At 39.2% G+C, this 18,735-nt stretch overlaps 1 protein-coding gene across 6 annotated transcripts in view; it reads left to right on the top strand.

Annotated features, from left to right (window-relative positions):
* The first annotated feature begins 1,237 nt into the window (after positions 1–1,237).
* Positions 1,238–18,735, top strand: part of LOC116788122 (neuroendocrine protein 7B2-like) — a 48,355-nt gene continuing 30,857 nt past the window's right edge. Inside the window, exons 1-12 of one of the 6 annotated variants that reach the window (XM_032690543.1) lie at positions 1,238–1,421; positions 3,862–3,932; positions 4,264–4,360; positions 4,860–5,110; positions 5,582–5,742; positions 5,850–5,996; positions 7,274–7,348; positions 8,032–8,199; positions 9,417–9,552; positions 9,891–9,999; positions 10,810–10,957; positions 11,364–14,027. In XM_032690543.1, the coding sequence (XP_032546434.1) occupies positions 1,287–1,421; positions 3,862–3,932; positions 4,264–4,360; positions 4,860–5,110; positions 5,582–5,742; positions 5,850–5,996; positions 7,274–7,348; positions 8,032–8,199; positions 9,417–9,552; positions 9,891–9,999; positions 10,810–10,957; positions 11,364–12,949 (3,084 nt within the window). In that variant the 5' untranslated portion in view covers positions 1,238–1,286 and the 3' untranslated portion in view covers positions 12,950–14,027. Of the gene's footprint in view, positions 1,422–3,861; positions 3,933–4,263; positions 4,361–4,859; positions 5,111–5,581; positions 5,743–5,849; positions 5,997–7,273; positions 7,349–8,031; positions 8,200–9,416; positions 9,553–9,890; positions 10,000–10,809; positions 10,958–11,363; positions 14,028–15,704; positions 15,832–16,104; positions 16,413–17,074; positions 17,308–18,735 lie in introns of those variants that run through there. The other 5 variants (XM_032690544.1, XM_032690548.1, XM_032690547.1 and 2 more) reach the window with 5 other exon arrangements.

The raw sequence follows: 18,735 nt of genomic DNA, 5'->3' as shown, positions 1-18,735 counted from the left end.
TTACTTTTGCTCAGTGACTTGATTGTGACATTCATAATCAAAATCCTGGAGGGTTACTTGAGAAAATTCATATCTAATCTGCTATTTATTCTTGCTGCTAGGTCTTTTTAGGTTTGGGGGGTTTTTGCTATTTATATTTTGATGACTTTGGGAAAAATTCTAGCTATTCTCTTTTTATTCTCTAGTTTTTGTGTCCATAAGTGTTCAGAGCACTGTAATAAGCTTATTATCATTCTATGTCTAAACTTTGTGGTATGTGTCTCAGTGAAGTAAGACTCAGTAACAAAACATGCATAAAGGAAAAGCTGGAAAGCTTATTTTCAGTACAGCACTTTTTTCTGACTCTACACAGAAAGACTGCATTTGATTAATTGGAGTGTTATTGGCACTTGCAAGAGTTACCTGCGGAATAGAAAATTAAAAAAAAAAGAAGCAGCAGCAGCTCTTTCTATAACAACATAGTGCAAACCCCAAAATGACCCTTCAGGAATAGGTGTATGAGATCATTGTATGGAACAGGCAAGGAACTCCAAATTTAGAAACTCGAAACAAACCTGGCACTAATGGTTTAACTGCCGCTTAAATTTAGGAGTGTAGTTTTGTCAACAGAAAATGATGAGTCCCCTCAGAGGGACCTTCACAGACCCCCAGTCTGATGCAGGGCAAAGCGGTGTCTCTGACTGAAACTCATGGGAAGAATCTCGATCTTTTTCATATGCCAATACACAATATCGTTGCGATCAGGTTCGGTGGAAGAATCCAGCTTATAAAACTTTGGTGTGCTGTTTTTAATTGAAACATTCGCAGAGAGACACACTTATTTCCAAGTAACCAACCAACTGAACCATCCCCGAACTCGGCACCGTTGGCCCGACACCTCTGGGAGCGAGGGGCAGGCACGTGGTGGGGCTGGGGAATGAAGGATGCGGGATAGCAGACGCGACATGCGAGACGGGGGATGCGGGATGGGGGACGCGGGATGGGGGACGGGGTGTGCATCCCCTCCCGCTGCTCCGCTCCCCCTGGCCTTTAGGTAGCCAGTACGATCGCCCGAAAGCGGCGCGCGGGGCCTTGAGCTGGGTAAAAGGCGGCGCGGGTGGCAGGCGCGGCGGGGCAGCCCCAGTGGGCCGTTGGGCGGGCGGGTCCTGATTTCGAACGCAAACGGCCCAATGGGAGGCGTGGGCAGGGCCGCGCGCGGTTCGAGCGGGCGGTGATGGTGCTGTGCGGGGTCTGAGGGGGGACGGGACGGGACGGGACAGGGGGGAGAGAGGGTGGGGGGCGCCGGGATGGCGGAGCAGAGGCGGCGGCTGGTGCGGCTGGCCGTGCTGGAGGAGCTCCGGGTCTCGTATGGGATCAAAGTGAAGAGCGGGAGCTGCCTGGCGGCGGCCAAGGAGCCGGGAGCGGCGGCGACGGCGGCGGAGGTGAGCAGGGTGGGGGTGCGCAGAGGGGCCGGGCAGAGCGAAAGCTCACGCGGGTCTGGGGCTTGTCGTGTCCCCGGCGAAGTCGCGGGCGCCGGTTCTGGCACCAGTTCCGTTCCCGTAATGCTGCGGCTCCCGCCGGCCGTGGCGGGGCATTACTTCCCGCCGCGGGGAGGCCTCTTTCGTTTGCAATGGGGAAAATCGCTTTTTACCCTTTTCCCCAGGGAGCAATTGCTCCCGACAGTCGCCAGACAGCCGTGTTGTGATCCAGGAAGGTAATGGGTCAGTGATGCTGGTGCCCTCGCCCCCAGCAGTTCAGGACTTGCGTGTTGCCAGGCGGGCCAGATGGTGGAGGGGATGTGTTCCTCTTTTGTTCGTATACTTGAGGATCTCTGAAACACCCACGCTTGCCTCTGATCTGTGCAAGAGCTTTTTACGCTTTGCTGTGATTAATGTCTCTCACTACAGAATTTAAATCTTAGTGATTGTATTCTTGGAATAGGTACCTACTGTGTAGCTCTATGCCTTTTACTTGATTCCTTAGATTTTTTTGTTTAAAGAACATTATTTGCATTGTTTCCTAGTATAAGACATAACTATAGGTATTTTGGTGCCGACAGCTCTGGCCTTGATTTGCCGATGGTCCGAGGAATGAAATCTGTCCCATTATCTTAAATACCTATTTTGAATTTGCTGAAGGGGGAAAAGTGTGTCTTCTGTCTCAGGACTCTTATTTAAAACTAAAGTATCATATGAGTGGCAGCATTGAAGTCCATTTCAGAGCGCTGATCTTCAGTAGACTCCTAATTTATGAAGTGTGGACCACTGTCAAGTCCTAAACAAGATCCCTGTGCCACTGATATGGCACAGAACTGAACATCCTCAGACTGCGCTTTCTGTTAGGCTGACAAGGTATTACACAATGCTGCAGTAATCCTTGTCAATATAGGCCAAAGAAGTTGTGAAAACTCATGCTGGAGTTGGGTTGTTTGGAAAGGGACAAAGCAAGAGTTAATTTAGAATTAGTTTTCTCCCCCTTGTCAATATCAAGCCTACGGTTCTAGACACTTCTTTCTTTTTTCATTTGAAGAGAAGGTAATACGAACTGTGAGTAATACATGCATGTCTTAATATGTCTATGTTGCTGTCTGTAATACTTAAATTGTATGCAAGGAAGAAAATGTATATTTAAATAACTACTGAGTAAGGCAAGAAAAGCTACAGAATAGCATTTGTTTTGCTGGGGGCATTTTATTTCTATGGTGAGGGAACAGACATAATTTTATTAACTTTATTATTTGTCAACTACGAATTCAAGTCACAACTTCAGATACTTCACACAAAACCTAGAGGAGTGAGCAAATCAGGAATTGTAAATGTTGAATTACAAACCACTGGAATTCTCTATTATGCTATCGTGTAAATACAGGAAAAAAAATATTATCTCTTGGAGTTAATTTTCTTTTTTCTAGTTTTGGTAGCAACCTGGAACACAATGGCAGGTGTGTTGCTCCTCTTTCCTTATCGTGCTATGCTTGTTTTCTGTAGGACAGATAGGCCCGAAGTGGCCTAATGGGCTAGTTACTGATTAACTATTTTTCTAACATGGTCAGCACTTCAAGTTTCAGGTATAAATGACCAAGAGGTTGCATCCATCTCTAATAACAAGTTGGGCATGATCCCAATCCTCTTCTGGTTGGGAGAGGGACTGGCTTGCATGTTTTGTAAATAGAAATGAAAAAGAGGTGAGGTAAGGAAATAAAAGTGCCAAGTTGAAATGTAGGCTTTTATAACTGACAACTGTGTAGCAACCCCAGAAATAAACCCACATTTAAAAAAACGCTGGAGGTAAACATCAGTAGTAATGACTGAAGAGATTGCTAATTTTCTAATATGTAACAGATACTTTAATGTCTGGCTAAAATGCTAAATATGAGAGTTCAGAACATTTTTCTAGATTATTCTCTTGAGTTTAATCCTCCCTGAAACAGCAATTGTGAGTGTCTGAGATGAAGAAAAAAATTACTTTAAAAAAAAGAAGTTATTGCAATTGTCTTATGTTGATTTTAAGAAAAATAGGCTTTAGGTAATTTGAAAAGCTAAGGTGAGATTACAAAACAATCTGGTTAATATCCTTACTGATTTGGGAGCCCTATAAGAAAACTGACTTCTTGTAAAATTAAAGGTGTAAAACATACTCCAGAAAACCTTTGTGCTCTTTCACAATCATCTAGGGTGTTACCTGTAACTAGAATCAGCATAGTCTTTGATATCAGTGCTTTGATGACAGTGCTTTTCCAGACAATACTGTCTTATCTGAAAGACTTTGTGTTTTGTTTTAACTACCTTTATATTTGTGCTTGTGGAATGTGTGCTTTTTTGTAATATGTAGTTGATAATTATATCAACTTTTGAGTAATATTAATTGAATTTTGTGTTTTAGGGTAAAGTCTTTGGGATATCTTTTTATGCGCTGCCACGATCACTTGTGCCAGAATATGGTTATATTCCAAGGTAAATTAACAATGTATATTTAGACTTTACACCTACTTTACTCTCTTTGTAGTATTGAACCCTTGTCAGAAGAAGGAATGCAATATTTCTTCCAGGTCTGCTAAAGCTTATGGTGGATATCAGAACAGTTTCAACTGGGGAAGGAGGGATGCAGAAGTTAGATGGGGAATTCAGAGCCACAGCTCTCATTCAGTTGTATTTCTTTATACTTCTTGTCACTGGCGGAAATTATTCTATATATTTAAAGTTTATAACAAAACTATGAAATAGTTTATCTGGAAAAAACAAGCTTTATTCTGAGCACTGAATTATGTTACTGTTCTATTCTCAGCTTTCTAGTTGATACTTGTGAATATTTGGAAGAACATGTTCATACTGAGGGACTCTTCAGAAAGTCTGGATCTCTTGTTCGTTTAAAGGCTTTAAAGGTATTCTGTAAAGCTGCTCTTGTTTTTCTTAATAAGCTGCATTTCACTTGATCATCTGCATATTTTACTATTTGGACTCTTTTCAGTCGTATTCAAGTTTTAATATTGGAAGTAGATTGGTAACATTACGTGCTTTAGAAATGAGAGGAGATCTAGTCCAAAAACTGACAAGCTTCCCTTTATTTTTAAAATATTTTGGCCTTGTGACTGAACAAGCTAATTAAGAGTTGTGCACACTCGATGCTGTGAGAATATTTGTTTAGCAATGTTCTCCTAGAGGGTGTGTACATGGGAAACATATAGATTACACGTGTGGTCTGACAATATTGCCTGTGTCTCATTGTAGATACTGTAGTTGGGTAACACATGACAAGGCTGAAACTAACTGTGGGGAAGATGTGACTGTCTTTTCTGACTTGGGCTAGAGGATTAATGCCTAAACTTAAAATCTGATGATATGTTGAAGACTTTAAATCATGTTTCTTATGAAAAATTTCAGAGTAAACTGGATCAGGGTGAGAACTGCCTCTCAGCTGCACTGCCATGTGATGTTGCAGGGCTTCTCAAACAGTTCTTTAGGGAGCTGCCAGAACCCATCCTTCCACCTCACCTGCAGGAAGGCCTTGTCAAAGCTCAGCAGCTCGGAAATGAGAAGAAAACTGCAACTGTGCTGCTGTCGTGTTTGATGGCCGACAGAATAATTGAAACTTTGAGATACTTTTTCAACTTTCTGAGAACTGTGTCATTAAGGTGAGTGCGAAGAGCGTGGTTGTAAACAGGCCTAATTCCTTTAACGACTTCTCTTTCCAGGCAAGTGCTGTAACTTTCTGTGAGTGGTTTGAACTTTAAATTTTATTATCTGCAGACATTCATTAGAATTCAGTCATAGTCTTTTATTTCATAAATCTCCAAGCTGGAGACTTGACTTTGTTCAAGCTGTATTTCTCATTCTTCTTTGGAAAGCAAAATTACCATAATCTAACTGATACTTTGCATTCCCCAAAACTGAAGGGAGTCTATAACCTCTATCCTCTTGATTTCAATGACATAGTTGTGCAATTACCTGGCCTGGTATGCATAAATCTACACATTAATCTTGTCTTGTTATGTAAGCACTTGAGTAAATTAGTCCATTTTTATTTTTTTAACTGCATTTGTCTTATTTGGTCTTTTCACTGCTGATGTCCTGATAACTTGTATAAAAAACCTTTTCTTGTTAAGATCCAATGAAAACAGAATGGATAGCAGTAATCTGGCAGTGATTTTTGCTCCCAACCTCTTGCACTCAAATGAAAATGAAAAGATGTCAGCTAATATGGAAAAAAAAATTCGCTTGCAAGCTGCTGTTGTGGAAACACTTATTGACCATGCAGCAGAAATCGGTAAGTTGATGAATGTTTATCAAAATGTCTCATTGCACCAACTTGTATGCAGCTTTTCTTTTCATCTTTTAAGAATAATTTAAAAAAGTATTTCTTAACTAATCCAGGACAAGTACCAGAATTTATCTTGGAAAAGATTCCTGCAATGTTGGGTGTCGATGTCTTTCAATCTACTCCCTCACTGTGGGGCCAGGAAGACAGTGAAAATGAATCTCCCAGTGAATGTCAGAGGAGGAGGCACCGAAGTGTTGGGGGTAGGTATGTTGTGTGAAAGTTTCAAAACCAAAAAGAGAATTGAAACTTCAGGTACCCTGATCCTAAATGCTTGCTTTGTCCAAAAGCAGAATTAGATGTCTGTGAAACTTGTTGGGCTTGACTTGCAAAGTCTATATAAGACTTCAGTAATCACATTACTTTATTTTATATTTACTCTGAGTTTATTCTAATGTGTCTGTTGTCTACCAAAAAATATATTTTGGTTTGTATGGATTTGTGAACCCAAATTAATATTCCAGCTTTTTGTTGAGTCAGCTGCAGATCCTGTTGCAAAACAGTAAAAGTTGAGTTTTTGTTCTGTTTTGGTTAGGTTTGGGGTTTTTTTGCTGGTTTTGAAATGATACTTTAACACATATCTTGATAAATCAAGTCTTGAGGAAGTAAGGATACAAATGGCAGGTCTGTTTTTAATTAGAGTATCTAATTTGTGTTTTGAAGTGTAACTTTGATATTATTGGATACTGTGTGCTCTGGTATCACGGATCTGGGGGTTTGGTGTGGTTTTTTAGTTTGGGGGTTTTTTTGTTTGGTTTGGTTTTGGGTTTTTTTTTAATTTTCAATAGGGTTGGCTGGGGGTTTTTTTGCCAAATGTGGACAATCAAATGGTATATCCTCTGTTCTGCACTCTCAGAGGAAATGCTGTGGAATACATATGCTTGACTTGATTCAAATCCACTATAACACTCATCTTGTATGTATTCCTATAAAAATATAGGTATGTATTTAGCTCGTTTAACAGAAGTGTTAAACCTGACAGCAGTTGAAATTAAGGCTGTATGGTTGTGTATGTTTAAGCAAGGCATGTTTTGTTGTGTAATGTGCTTTTCCTCTGAAGAAGGGAGACCATCCCGGAGTTGCAAAGTGATAAACACAAATGTTAACATTTTGAGGAGAATCAGTTAGAATTTGGTAGTTCTGTGGAACACGTTCCGATAGTAGGTAGATTCTACTCCTTTTTCAGATGTAGTAAAACACAGCATTTCTACATTTTATGTTTCCGAAGATGAGCTTTTAAAAACTACGGGATATCCACCATAAAAGTACCACAGCCTGTAGTTTGCTAAGCTTTCCTGTGAACACATGGAAATACAACTGTAGGTTGCAATAGCACTATAGGTTTTGGTACACGAAACAACCATTTAAACTGATTTGCTTTATTTCTCCCTGAAAAGAATACAGGTTAAACTTGAGTTGAAAATAGAGCAAGACAAACTTCACATTTAAATTTGATTGCTCGGTGTGTCTTGCATTTCAGATATTGTTAGTGGAGCATTGAATAAATTTAAATCTAACAGAACACCCTCCACTACACCTCAACAAGACAAAAGCGGTAGGTATTGGTGTATTTGTACTAAATAAAGCCCATGCAGTATCTGTACTAAATAAAGCCCATGCAGTATCTTCTATATTTGTTAACTATATTCCACAATTTTTTTTTATCTGAAGAATTAGAACTTAGTTGAAGATAAGTGATTAAATTTAAATTGTTTAAAACTGTGAATATAGATACATATTTATTGAGGATACTGCATTTACTGTAATTCTCGGAGCAGCTACAATCACTGCAGCAGTGGGCTCTGTGGTTTACTTCTGGGATTACACAACCAAACTTGTGCTTTTTAGCTAATGCACACTAAGGCTTCAGTGCAGTAGTGCAGCATTTTATCATCTTGGGAATGAATTTGCCAGGACTGAAATTCTTTCACACTTACTCTGTCTCCTAAACTTATGGAATATGACTATACTTTTACTTCCTCCTAATACCTATATTGTTAATTATTGTGTGGGTTTGCATTTTCCTTTCTGATACTCTAAACTTGCAAAAAAACCCAACAAAATAAAAAACTGAACGCTAAGCCATACCGATTGCTTTGCCTGTTCAAAATGCGTGCACTTTGGCTAAGCTTTTATAACAATTTTCTTTCAGAGTTAAAAAACCCAGAACAACTATTTATTTTAGTAAACCCTGAAACTTTTAAGCTGTTATTACAAATTGGATTTTCTTTATTTCAGTCCTTTCGTCAGCGACTCCAGTGGTTCTTACTCCAAGTACCAAGCGTAAACTTCCAACTGATTGCTCTCAGGGCTTGTCCAGCAAGAAGAGACGGTCTTTTAAGCATAGTTTTGCCTTTGAGTTCTTACCAACTAGCATTTTTAACAGCAACTCAACACCAGCATCAGGTACAGTGCCTTCACTTTTTCCTCTTTGCTTGGAGTTGTTGTTTGTGACTTTTTAATTTAAGTGTACAGTCTTCTGTTCTTGTTAGGCAGTCACTGATGCTCATTACTTTAGTGTTCCTTGCACAACTTCCCCATCTCATTGCATAGTGTATGTTTATATACATTAGTAGTGTCATGTCACAAGGATTGAGCAAAAGCCCAAGTTTTCTATTAATCTCTGACTTGCAGTCCTGATGTCCTTTTACTTTTTCCCTCCCTCTGTATCACTGAGGTTATACTCCTCTTTCTGTTTTAGAACACAAATCCATGCCTATGCTTCCAACCTCTTGAAAGTTTTTGCCTTCTGTCTCCTAAATGCTTAAATTGCTGATCTTAGCTCTATGTGAAATATGATTGTTGCTATTATAAAGGTTCTTTCGTGTATCCAATCACTTCTTGTTTTCTCTAGATGCTAAATAATCTCAAAACTCTAAAGAATCATTTTTGCTTTTGTTTGGTAGTGCTTTAGTACCACTTTATTCTACTAGAGTGCTTTCAGCTGTCAGGCTCTTCTGCAGATCCTGGTGGGTTTTTTTTTTTGTTTGGTTCTTTAATGTCCTGCCAACTGAAGTTAGTCTGAAAAAAATTTCTAGATTGGCTGTTTGTTTCGCCTGAAGATTATTCCTTCCTCCCCAAATTAGTGATCTTAAACTTACTGCTTTTATTTATTAAATCATTTCATGTTCTCTAAAATTCTTGGTTTTGTGCATAAGCAAATCAAAACGATGACGTTTTGTAAAGATAGTATAATGCATGTGTTTCATAAAAAAAGTTCAGTAGTAGAACAGCAACTCTTTTCTTTATTGTTTCTTTAACCATTCTGGCTAGGTACATAAAAAAAATAAATACTGCAAATAATATTGAGACTGAATCTAATTTTTCTTACTAAGCTCTTAATTTGAGGAACTGATTTGATGATAGCAGTGTGGAAACTCACTTGAGGTAGTGATATCAGTAGCATGTAATTGTATTCCAGCCACTTTTATGGATGCTACAAGGAACAGCTTCATTTAATATTAAAGTGGAAGTCAAAGTAATTTCAAGCCAGCACTCCACAAAATAAGAAAACAAATCTTGTGCTGTTTAAAAACCCATTCTTCATTGTGTTAACTGTTAAGTCTTTACCTGAAAAAATGTGACTATTTTAAATTCATGTAAATATAATTTTGTTCCTGTAGTTCACTTTGAAGCAAGTCCCTGTGTGTCTCTTGAGTCATCACAAACGTCACTGTCTCCTTCAACCATGGGTGAAAATCATCTGTCTAGTACAGGGAACAGAAGAAGTAAAAGACTTGCAAGCAAAAAATTATACAGGTAATTTGCCTTAACTCTCAGAACATAAAGATAAATTGGAAAGATGGGTCTACACCTCTTAACTAATGATATGTAAAGTCTCAATCTGTCTCTAAAATTACCTTTTTTGGTAGCAACTTGTGTAGTAATCTTAAAATGACCAGATCTTCCAATGTGGCAGAATGGAGCTCAAAACAAAATAAGAACTGGTATAGTAGCTTCCTGTGCCTAGTAAAAAAAGGTTGACAAGAAGGCAATAAAGTAAGTAAAACTAAAGGAAATAACCATAAATGTCAGGATGTTTTCATTGCCCTCCTGAAGAGTTTTTTTGTGTCACTTCTTCCCCTCTCTCCTCCCAGGGCTGAATCAGGAAAGACAGGTTGTTTTTCTCCAAAGATCAGCCGAAAAGAAATGGTTCGTAGGTCATTGCGCTTGAAATTTGGGTTGGGGAAAAGCAATAGAGAAATGGTAAGTATTCTGCTTCTAACCCAGTCTTCTTGTTGGTGTGCAGATTTTAATCCAAAGGTTTGGGCACTGATTTTCAGTAGCAAGAAGGACTTATTTTGTAATGGAGGGGATCACAGCATTAACTGGACCTGCTAGCTGTCAAGTACAAGAAGCCTGAGGTTTATTTTCGTAGCAGTAACTGATCAGCTTGTACTGTGTTTAGCTGGGATGGAACAAGAGGCTGAGGGAAGGGCAGCTGACCTGAACTGACCAAGGAGTGATTCTGTGCCATGTAATATCAAGCTCACTAGTAAAACTGGGATGGGGATAGTTTTTGAAAAGTAGCCACTTCTCAGGGGCTTGTTGAGAATTGACCTACTTATTGTAAATGATGGCCCTTGTATGGTGTGGGTTTGGATTTTTTTGTTTGTTTGCTTTTGTCTGTGATGTGTCTGTATCTTTCCTTTTTTACCTTTCCAATTCTCCCCCTCATTCTGTTGGGGAATGGGGAAAGCAAGCATGTGGCTGAATGGGACCTTGCCTGCCAGCTGGGATCAACCCCATCACACTTGTGATCAGTAGGTCTCACAGCTTCTGAACTTCTGACCTTGCAAAGCCTATGCACAGAATCATTCTGTTCAGAGTGTGATTAAGTCTACCTTACTGCAGGTAGGCTGTTCCCTACCTAGGTCTACAGAGAATCAAGGGAAGATAAAATATGGCCAAGAAAATGCTGCTGTGGCTGATTTGCATAGCCTTTTCCTGGAGGTTCATCTGTAAATGAGATTACAAGTTTATATAAAAGCAACTAACACTTTGTGTTTGTTCAAGAATATTGTATCAGGATGTACAGTTGGCAATAGATCTGAAAATATTGGAAGGCGTCTTGCAAGTCAGCAAGGTTTGGAAAACAGAATGGAATGTGGAAAAAGAGATGGACTCTTCAGCCCATATGCCAATGAAAAATTCCCTAAGAAAGGTAATTATCTTACTGAGTATATTAGATGGGGAAAACTTTTACTTTTGTTTTTGTAAAGCAAAAGTAACTTTATCGATAAAAGTATAAAAGCAATTGGATTAGAAGTGTGCTTCTAGCTAAAGTTACTTGAGTGTTAGTGGCTTCTGGGGAAAAAGAATTGGTTTAGGATAGGCTTGTTATGTTTCTAGTGCATTTTAGTAGTTCTGTTTTGTTAGTTAAGTGAGATGAGATGCATGATTTCAGTTCTTAATATTGCAACCTTTTTTCACATTTCTGAAATTTAAAGGAGCAATGGTGTCTTTAAATTCAGTGCTGCTTGGACAATTAGTTTTTTAGTAAGAATTTTGCCTATAATTATTGTTAAAATCACAAGATACTATTCTTAAACATTGATATTTATTTTAAGGTTCAAGGAATGCAAGCAAGTCAGAAGAAAACTTGCTAACTCCAAAATGTGACAATAAGGTAGTTCACCGAATGTCATGGAATAGTCCTGCTGTTATGGATTCTCAGGTGATCAGCAAGAGTGAGCAGATTCTGCCAGGACACCCTGAAATGAGAGTTGGCTCTTCAGAATCTGTTTCGTTATCTGGAAAGCTACCACTTGTTCCAGATGAATTCAAATCCACAACTGTAAGCAAACAAGACAACAACTTGGAACTTGTGCTTTCTGAAGAGGAAAGTAACTCAACTGCAGAAACATTACTGAAAGTTAAGCAAGCCTTCTCTGCATCTGGAAGTATTCATCACAATTTGATAGGTGATAAGTTTTCTTTCATGAATGTGGCAGGTGAAACATTAAATGAAACTCTGTGTCCCACAGGGCTCGCTCCAGGGAAAGAATTGTTAACTGAAGAAGTTTCTGAAAATCTAGCAAATGTAAAATCCAGAGAGCTGTTGCACCAACTTAATCAATCTTCTGCTGCTGATAAACAGCAATCAAACCCCCCTGAAATTAAAGTTTTGGAGAAAAGAAACTTCAAAACATCTCTTGAGATTGAACTTCAGGTCCCAAAACTAGATACAAAAAAAGTAACAGCATTTCCTGTGCCTCAAGTACTGGACAGGGAAGACAAGTTGACTGTTCAGAACAGTTCAACAAAAGATGACTTAAACAAATTAGATTTCTTTGGAAGGAAAGAGGAAATAGAATTAATACACTCACAAACAGCTGAAAACCGTGTGATAAAATGCTGTAATTTAGAGGAAGGTACTGCTAAACTTTCTTCGGCAGGACAGCTTCCTACTTTACAGTTGCCTAAATTGCAAAATGAAGTAGGCAACCAATACTTGAAAGCTGAAAATTCTGCTAAAACTTTAACTAAAACATCAACTGTTTCTGATAGTGTAAAGGTTTCTGACCACATACAGTGGTTCAACAAGCTTTCATTAAATGATCCAAGTTCTGCAAGCGAAACTAAACCACCTCTGAAATTTCAACGTACTCCAGTTAGACAGTCTGTAAGAAGAATGAATTCCTTGTTGGAGGCTAACAGACGATCTGTAAGCTCTCAGCCACTTAAATCAAGCAGTGTTTGTTCACCACTTGTTAAATCTTTGAGCTGTGATTCTGCACTATTCTCCTGCACAGAAAAGCCCTCAAAGAATTCCATGGTTTTGCCGTGCAGGAGTGAAAGTATGTGTGACCAAATTTCTGTATCTCATAAGCAGCTAGACTTAACATCTAAATCACTTTGCAGGCCATCAAATCCATCAGAGAAGCCTGATGTTTCTGTCAGACCTGCTGGAATCCATGATCAAAAAGTGACTGTTCATCCACCAAAATCTGTTTTAGAAGATCTAACCAATCATGAAACGGTTAAATCCAGTTTGAAAGTTAATGCAAATATAAACATTCAAGGTGCTGCCCCAGAAAAATCTACAATCGCAAGAAGTGCTCCAGGAAAAGAAAAAGTTCGTTATAGAGGTTCTCCAAAGAATCCAATATCTAAAGTGAAATTGCTACCAACTGCAAAGCCAGTAGACTTATAAGATCAAATATCATGTCTAGATGGGTTCATTGTAACTTGGTTAACCTTTAGAAAGACCTAAATTTTTATGATTTTTTTTTAACTCTAATTATTTGTAATTTTTGATTTATTTTAACTGCGTGAGTCGTGGAGATGTACAAATATTAATTTGTTTTGTGTTGAGGTTTTCTTCATTTACTGAAACTTCTGTAAATGTCAGTTCAACTAAATGAATTTAACCTCTAAAACAAAAATAACCTGTTTCTACAAATGTTTGTGTTAGATCTCAAATTTGATTATTTAAGCTTCTAAAAACATGCTGCATCTCCCAAAACAGTTTTTGCAGTATTTAGATTAAGTACCAAGTTTAAAAAAAACCCAAACTTCTCAAATATTTAAAACAAAACTAACAGACATTGGAAAGAAAATATCTTGATGCTGAGTAGTGGTAGTTAAAGCTATTTACTTTTTAGTTTTAAGTGTGTTGTAGCACTACTCGATACTATGAAGTTGGATCTTATATGAGCCTACTTCTTCTGAGACAATGGTTTTTATTTCTATTGGAGTAAATTGGGAGCATATTTTCCTTGTTGAGTAGGTAAATGTCAAAATTCGGGCGTGCACACACACTGGAGAATTATTAGAACACATGGAAAACAAATGTGAAGTTTATTCAAAAAGCAAAAAATCTTAAAAACTTCATCCAGTCATGTGCTCTGCAATAGGTACCAAGTATTTTCAGTTGTGAGCAGTAAAATGTTTTATCTTAATACGAGAGGGGAGTTTTAACTTATTTTTAGAGCAATAGAATAGTGTTAACTAGATGGTGCAGAAGCTGGTTTTAGATGCTGAAAGTGTTTCAAGAGATGAATGTAAGAAGCCATAGTGTGTTAAAAGTTGATTCGCACAAGCAAATGTTTATAATTTTTAGAATGAAAACTGTTTATGTCTGTCATCAGTTGTAAAATTATTTAAGAGTAAACACTTGAAACTATTCATTAGCTTTTTATAAATGCAAATTGTTTACTGGCAAAATGTTAGAGCTGAAGCACTGGATATTTTGGTTTTAATAAAACCATTGGTTTTTTCCCTTTTCTGAACTTGTTCTTCTATAATGACTTAGAAAGTTAGATTTATGTTGTTATATGCACACTGTAGGCACCAAAATTAGTAAGGCTGAGAAAACTGAAGTCAGAAGCAAATCTGTTCTGGCTGTCTTTTTTGTTCATCTTAGATACAGTTTGGTGATTCTCACAACTAACAAAAGGCATGGTGCAACACAGTTTATCAGCAGTAGTCTTCTGACCTTCTTAAGTGGTATGTTAATGAAAGGAATAGTTCTTTCTGTTCCCTGCCTCCTTCTCTATGTGTCTACCAACTTGCAAGCTGAATCTGTTCAGCTGGTTGATCTGGTGGAAACCTCCTCTCTCACTCTGTTTGCTACATTACTGTTAAGATCTAGGACTATGGAAACAGCCTTTAGAATATCTTAACAGGATTGTTTGGTGTTGTGGTTAAATATGGGAAGCTTCAGTTTCATGAAATAAAGGAGTTGATGTAACAGTTCACCACCATCCAAAGACGAAGCTCCTTCTCTTGGCAACATGCTCTTACCCTCTGCCTTTAGCTGGTGCTGGTAGATCCTTCAGTTGATTAAATGCAGGCACCAGAGCACCACATTTTGTGTCTTCTCACTGAGGTAAATAAGGATCAGCAAAACAACTGCCAGCTTTCATAGCGGATGCAAGGAGGTAGGAGCTGAAAATAGGACAGAAGGAAATGAAGGCAATGTCAGGAAAAAAATGAGATCTGACTCCTGTAATAGTGAGCTGTCATATCAATTTTTGTTTGAAAGAGTAAGTCTTGAGATTTTTTTTCCTGTTAGTATGTACCAAATATTTTGAATGCTAGTGCAGCTTTGACAATGTGTCCCAGATGGAGCAGTAACTTACTTTTGATGATCGATGCAAGCCAATCTTGAACCACTGGACTTAGATGTCAGAAAGGGAGAATTTGGTAGGGCCTTGACAAAGAAAGCTTTAAATGCCTTAAAAAAAATTGTCAAAGTTTACGCTCTGTTTTTACAGGTTTTGCAGAACAGTTTGGATACATATCCATTTCTATGAAGTTGATTATGTTTTGCAGAAAGAAACACTAGATGCCAAGTAGAAGTCCCTACTGCTTAATCTTGCTTGTATAATGTACTGTAGAACAGCAAAAAGAGAGAATAGTCTACATTTGAAAGTGTAGGCCATGGTTCTCTTGGGGTTTATGTAGTATAATCTCAGAGCTTCTCTTTAGCTAGCTATCCTAAAATGGAATGTGACACATTCCCATGAGTAGCAGTGAAGATGTGATACGTAAATTAGCCTTTAGAAGTTACCATTTTGACAAGTGCTGTTAAGTGGTGCACTTCATTCTTTCACAGTTTTCTTCTTGCTAACCTTTGCTAAGGATGATGTGTATAGATCTGCTTAATCTGGGGACCTACCTTCACCTATAAATCCTTGGAGACGGTTCCCATGTTGATACCTTGTAAACCTGTAGTTAGGTAAACGCTATCATTCCACAAGTAAAGCACATTACTCTGGGAAGAGAAATCACAGCGAGAAGACGGATACAGTCCCAGGAATATGTAGTAGTTTATTTCTGTAACTGTTAATCCATCACAGCCCTTCAGTTTTATTTTTAGACTATTGTGTTTAGCTGAAAAGGGAGATCTTTAATATCTCCCCAAGCTTTGTGTCATCTTCTTAACGGGACAAGCCCACGCCACGAGGGCACGGTCCCTGCACGTACCTCGGGCAGCTCCCGGCGCGGGGAAGGGGGAGAGGCCGTGTCTGCGCACGGAGGATGCGCGGCCGCGGAGCCGCCGCACCCGCAGAGCCGCGCTGGGAGCGGGAGGTGAGCGGGGCGATCCGCGGGGGGCGGCGGGGCCCGGCCCGGCCCGGGGGGTCCGTGCTGCCGCAGAGCTGCCCTGGGGCCGGGTCACGGCCCAGCTGCCCGGGGGGGGGCGGCACAGAAGGGCGCGGTGGTGCGGGCAGCGGAGTGGCAGCCCTGCTCCTCTGCGGATTAAAGGGAATGTTCTGTAGAAAGCGGGCTTTTTTCCTCGACACAGAGGCTGCAGAGGCTGATGAAGTGGGAGGGTTGCGAGGGGCGTGCGGTGCGGTGGGGGAGCCGCGCACAGGCGTAGCTGGGAATATTCCCAGCATCGGGGGTTTCAGCCATTTTTGCCTCAAAGACGTTTCCAGGTGCCTTGCGTCGAGCGGCTGGAGTATTGGAGCATCTTTAACTGTCTGGAGTGGAGACATCAGACAGCTGTGCGTGTCTTAAGGACACACGGGAGGGCACCAGGGGGAGTGGAGGGGTTTTTGTTTATCTAGGGGGTTGGAAGTGATGCATTTTAATTATTTTCTGATGTGAGGGGAAAAGGAGCTTTGAGAAAACAAGCATTGTAATTAAAATTCAGCCTTTCAAAGAGGACAGTAAGTGGTGCTTTGTTGTTGTTTTTCTTTTTGTTGTTGGCTTTTGGGGGTTTTTTCCTAATTAAACTACACTGAGCAGCCATTTAGTGAAAGGGATTCAAGGAAACAACCAATTTGCTTCAGGTGGGAAAGATGATGCATATGAAGTAGGAAGCCTTTTGTTTTCAGCTGCAAAAAAACCATATCTAGGTTGTTCAGAGGTCTCTCATTATTCATTTTTCAGTCAATGCAAGAATAGAGCTTGGAAAATACAGTTCCTGCCTGAAGAGTTCTTAGTCCAAAGCTTTATAAAATAGCATAATAAACATGGGGGGGGAGGAGGGAAGGGGAGGGGTGTAGTGGATGACGTGTTCTCATTAAATGAAAAAGTGGATTCATTTTGTTTGCAGTGACTGTTAATGAATGTTATGGGCAAATACAAATCAGAAAACTGATTTCTGCAGTTTGCTACTTAATATTTCTTTTAAAAGGGAAGAACGAACCCACCCTGTTTCCCCCCCTCCTCCCCTCCCAGTTTCCACCTGGCTAGACTTTCAGCTGCCCCTAGAAGCTGTGGTAGTAAACTGTGATGTCCGGTGGTAATATCAGATGTTGTTTCCACCATGTGTACAGGACTTTTTTCCCCACTATAATTTATAATCAAATTCTTTTCTTTTTCACAGGATAAAAGTGGCTACCACTATGATAACTGCCTTGTTTTGCAACATGATATTTCTGCTGGCATTTGGATTGGCTTCAGCGTTTAGCCACAGCCCTAGAATGCCTGACAGGGTTACTGAAGCAGATATACAAAGGCTCCTCCATGGGGTTATGGAGCAATTGGGCATTGCCAGACCCCGGGTAGAATATCCAGCACACCAGGCTATGAATCTTGTTGGTCCACAGAACATTGAAGGTAGCTGATTTCTACTTTGACTTGTGATGAATTTATTAGCATGCTTTGGTAATAATTAATATTATGTTTATAGATGCAGAAAGAATATCCTGAGTTTAAAATCACGGACTTCTTCACCATGTTGTTGCTTGATCTTTGTTTTAATATTATCATTCATCTTCTACCTTCATTAATGTAATGATTTTGGCAGAAGTAGTCGGGTTTTTTAATGTACAGGCTTTGCAGAAAAAGTTACGTTACCTTAACAGTGTCTGATCTCTAGTACCTCAAAACTACAGCTTTACTAAATTATGCCTGAATATTGTGCATAAATATATCACATATATGTTCTATAATAAACAAATGTGACCTATAGAGTCCAAATCTCTTGGATTTTTATAAACATTTGCAGACCAAAAGAGATCAAGTGTTTGCAGTGCCATGCGAGATAAAGGGATAAACCTTACATTGGGATTTTTCCTTCATGCTGCAGAACCCTGTAGGATTCTGCAGGATCCATTCTGTAGCACACAAGGGGAAGCCAGGGCTTGAGATGCAGGTGGGAAGGATATGGGTGTTCCTCTCCCTGCATCCGTAAGTAGCACCTCAACACTGTATTGCTGTGATGAATGCTCTGGGCTCAGCTTCATTTGTTTTGGCCAATACCTCTGATCTCACACTGTGTGAGTAAGTTTTCCTTGGAATAAGTCTTTTATAGCTATGTAAATCATCTGAAATATCTGGCTCAAATGTTAGAGTATTGTGATAGTGTTACAATGTGTTGCTATTTTAACTGTACAAACTAACTTTTATTTTGGCATGACAGCAAAAGCTTGTAGGTATGCAACTCCAAATATTATTATGTTCGAACAACATCAAAACAGAGCAGAAGCTCTGAGCCTCAATTTGACACAGTGTAGCAAGTCTCCACAGTCTATAAGTCTATGTTCTTTATTTTATCATCATTCTGATCTACAGAGTGTCCTATCCAGATACAATTGCTCTAATGGAGGCTAAGGAGGGGATTAAAACTGAATAGGCATTTCTACTAGATAATTACAGACCTAACTTTATAAATTTTCTAAAGAAACTTTGATGGACATATGTTTTTCTGCAAACTTAAATGACAGAGACTAGACTTAAAGAGTATAATTTGGTCTGTGCTCTTTTCTCCTCCTTTATGAATGTTCATAAATGGAGAAATTAGGACAGACTGGTAATTTTACTCTCCGTCTTCCTCTTTCCCCTAGACTTTAAAAAAAAAAAATCCTTAAAAAATATAAGGAAATCTGAATCTCTGGCAAATACTTAATCTCAGCTGTTTACCATTACTTTCTAATTTCAATATTAGCAAAACCAAAATAGGAATCTCTTAATATTGACAATTTTCTAGTGCCTGTGAGACTCAAATAATGCTAGTTTTTGTCATCCATACAGTCTTCCACAAAC

The sequence above is a fragment of the Chiroxiphia lanceolata genome, chromosome 6 (genome assembly GCF_009829145.1).
Source record: "Chiroxiphia lanceolata isolate bChiLan1 chromosome 6, bChiLan1.pri, whole genome shotgun sequence".
NCBI classification, from domain to species: Eukaryota; Metazoa; Chordata; class Aves; order Passeriformes; family Pipridae; genus Chiroxiphia; species Chiroxiphia lanceolata.
This window is presented reverse-complemented; position numbering and strand designations above follow the sequence as displayed.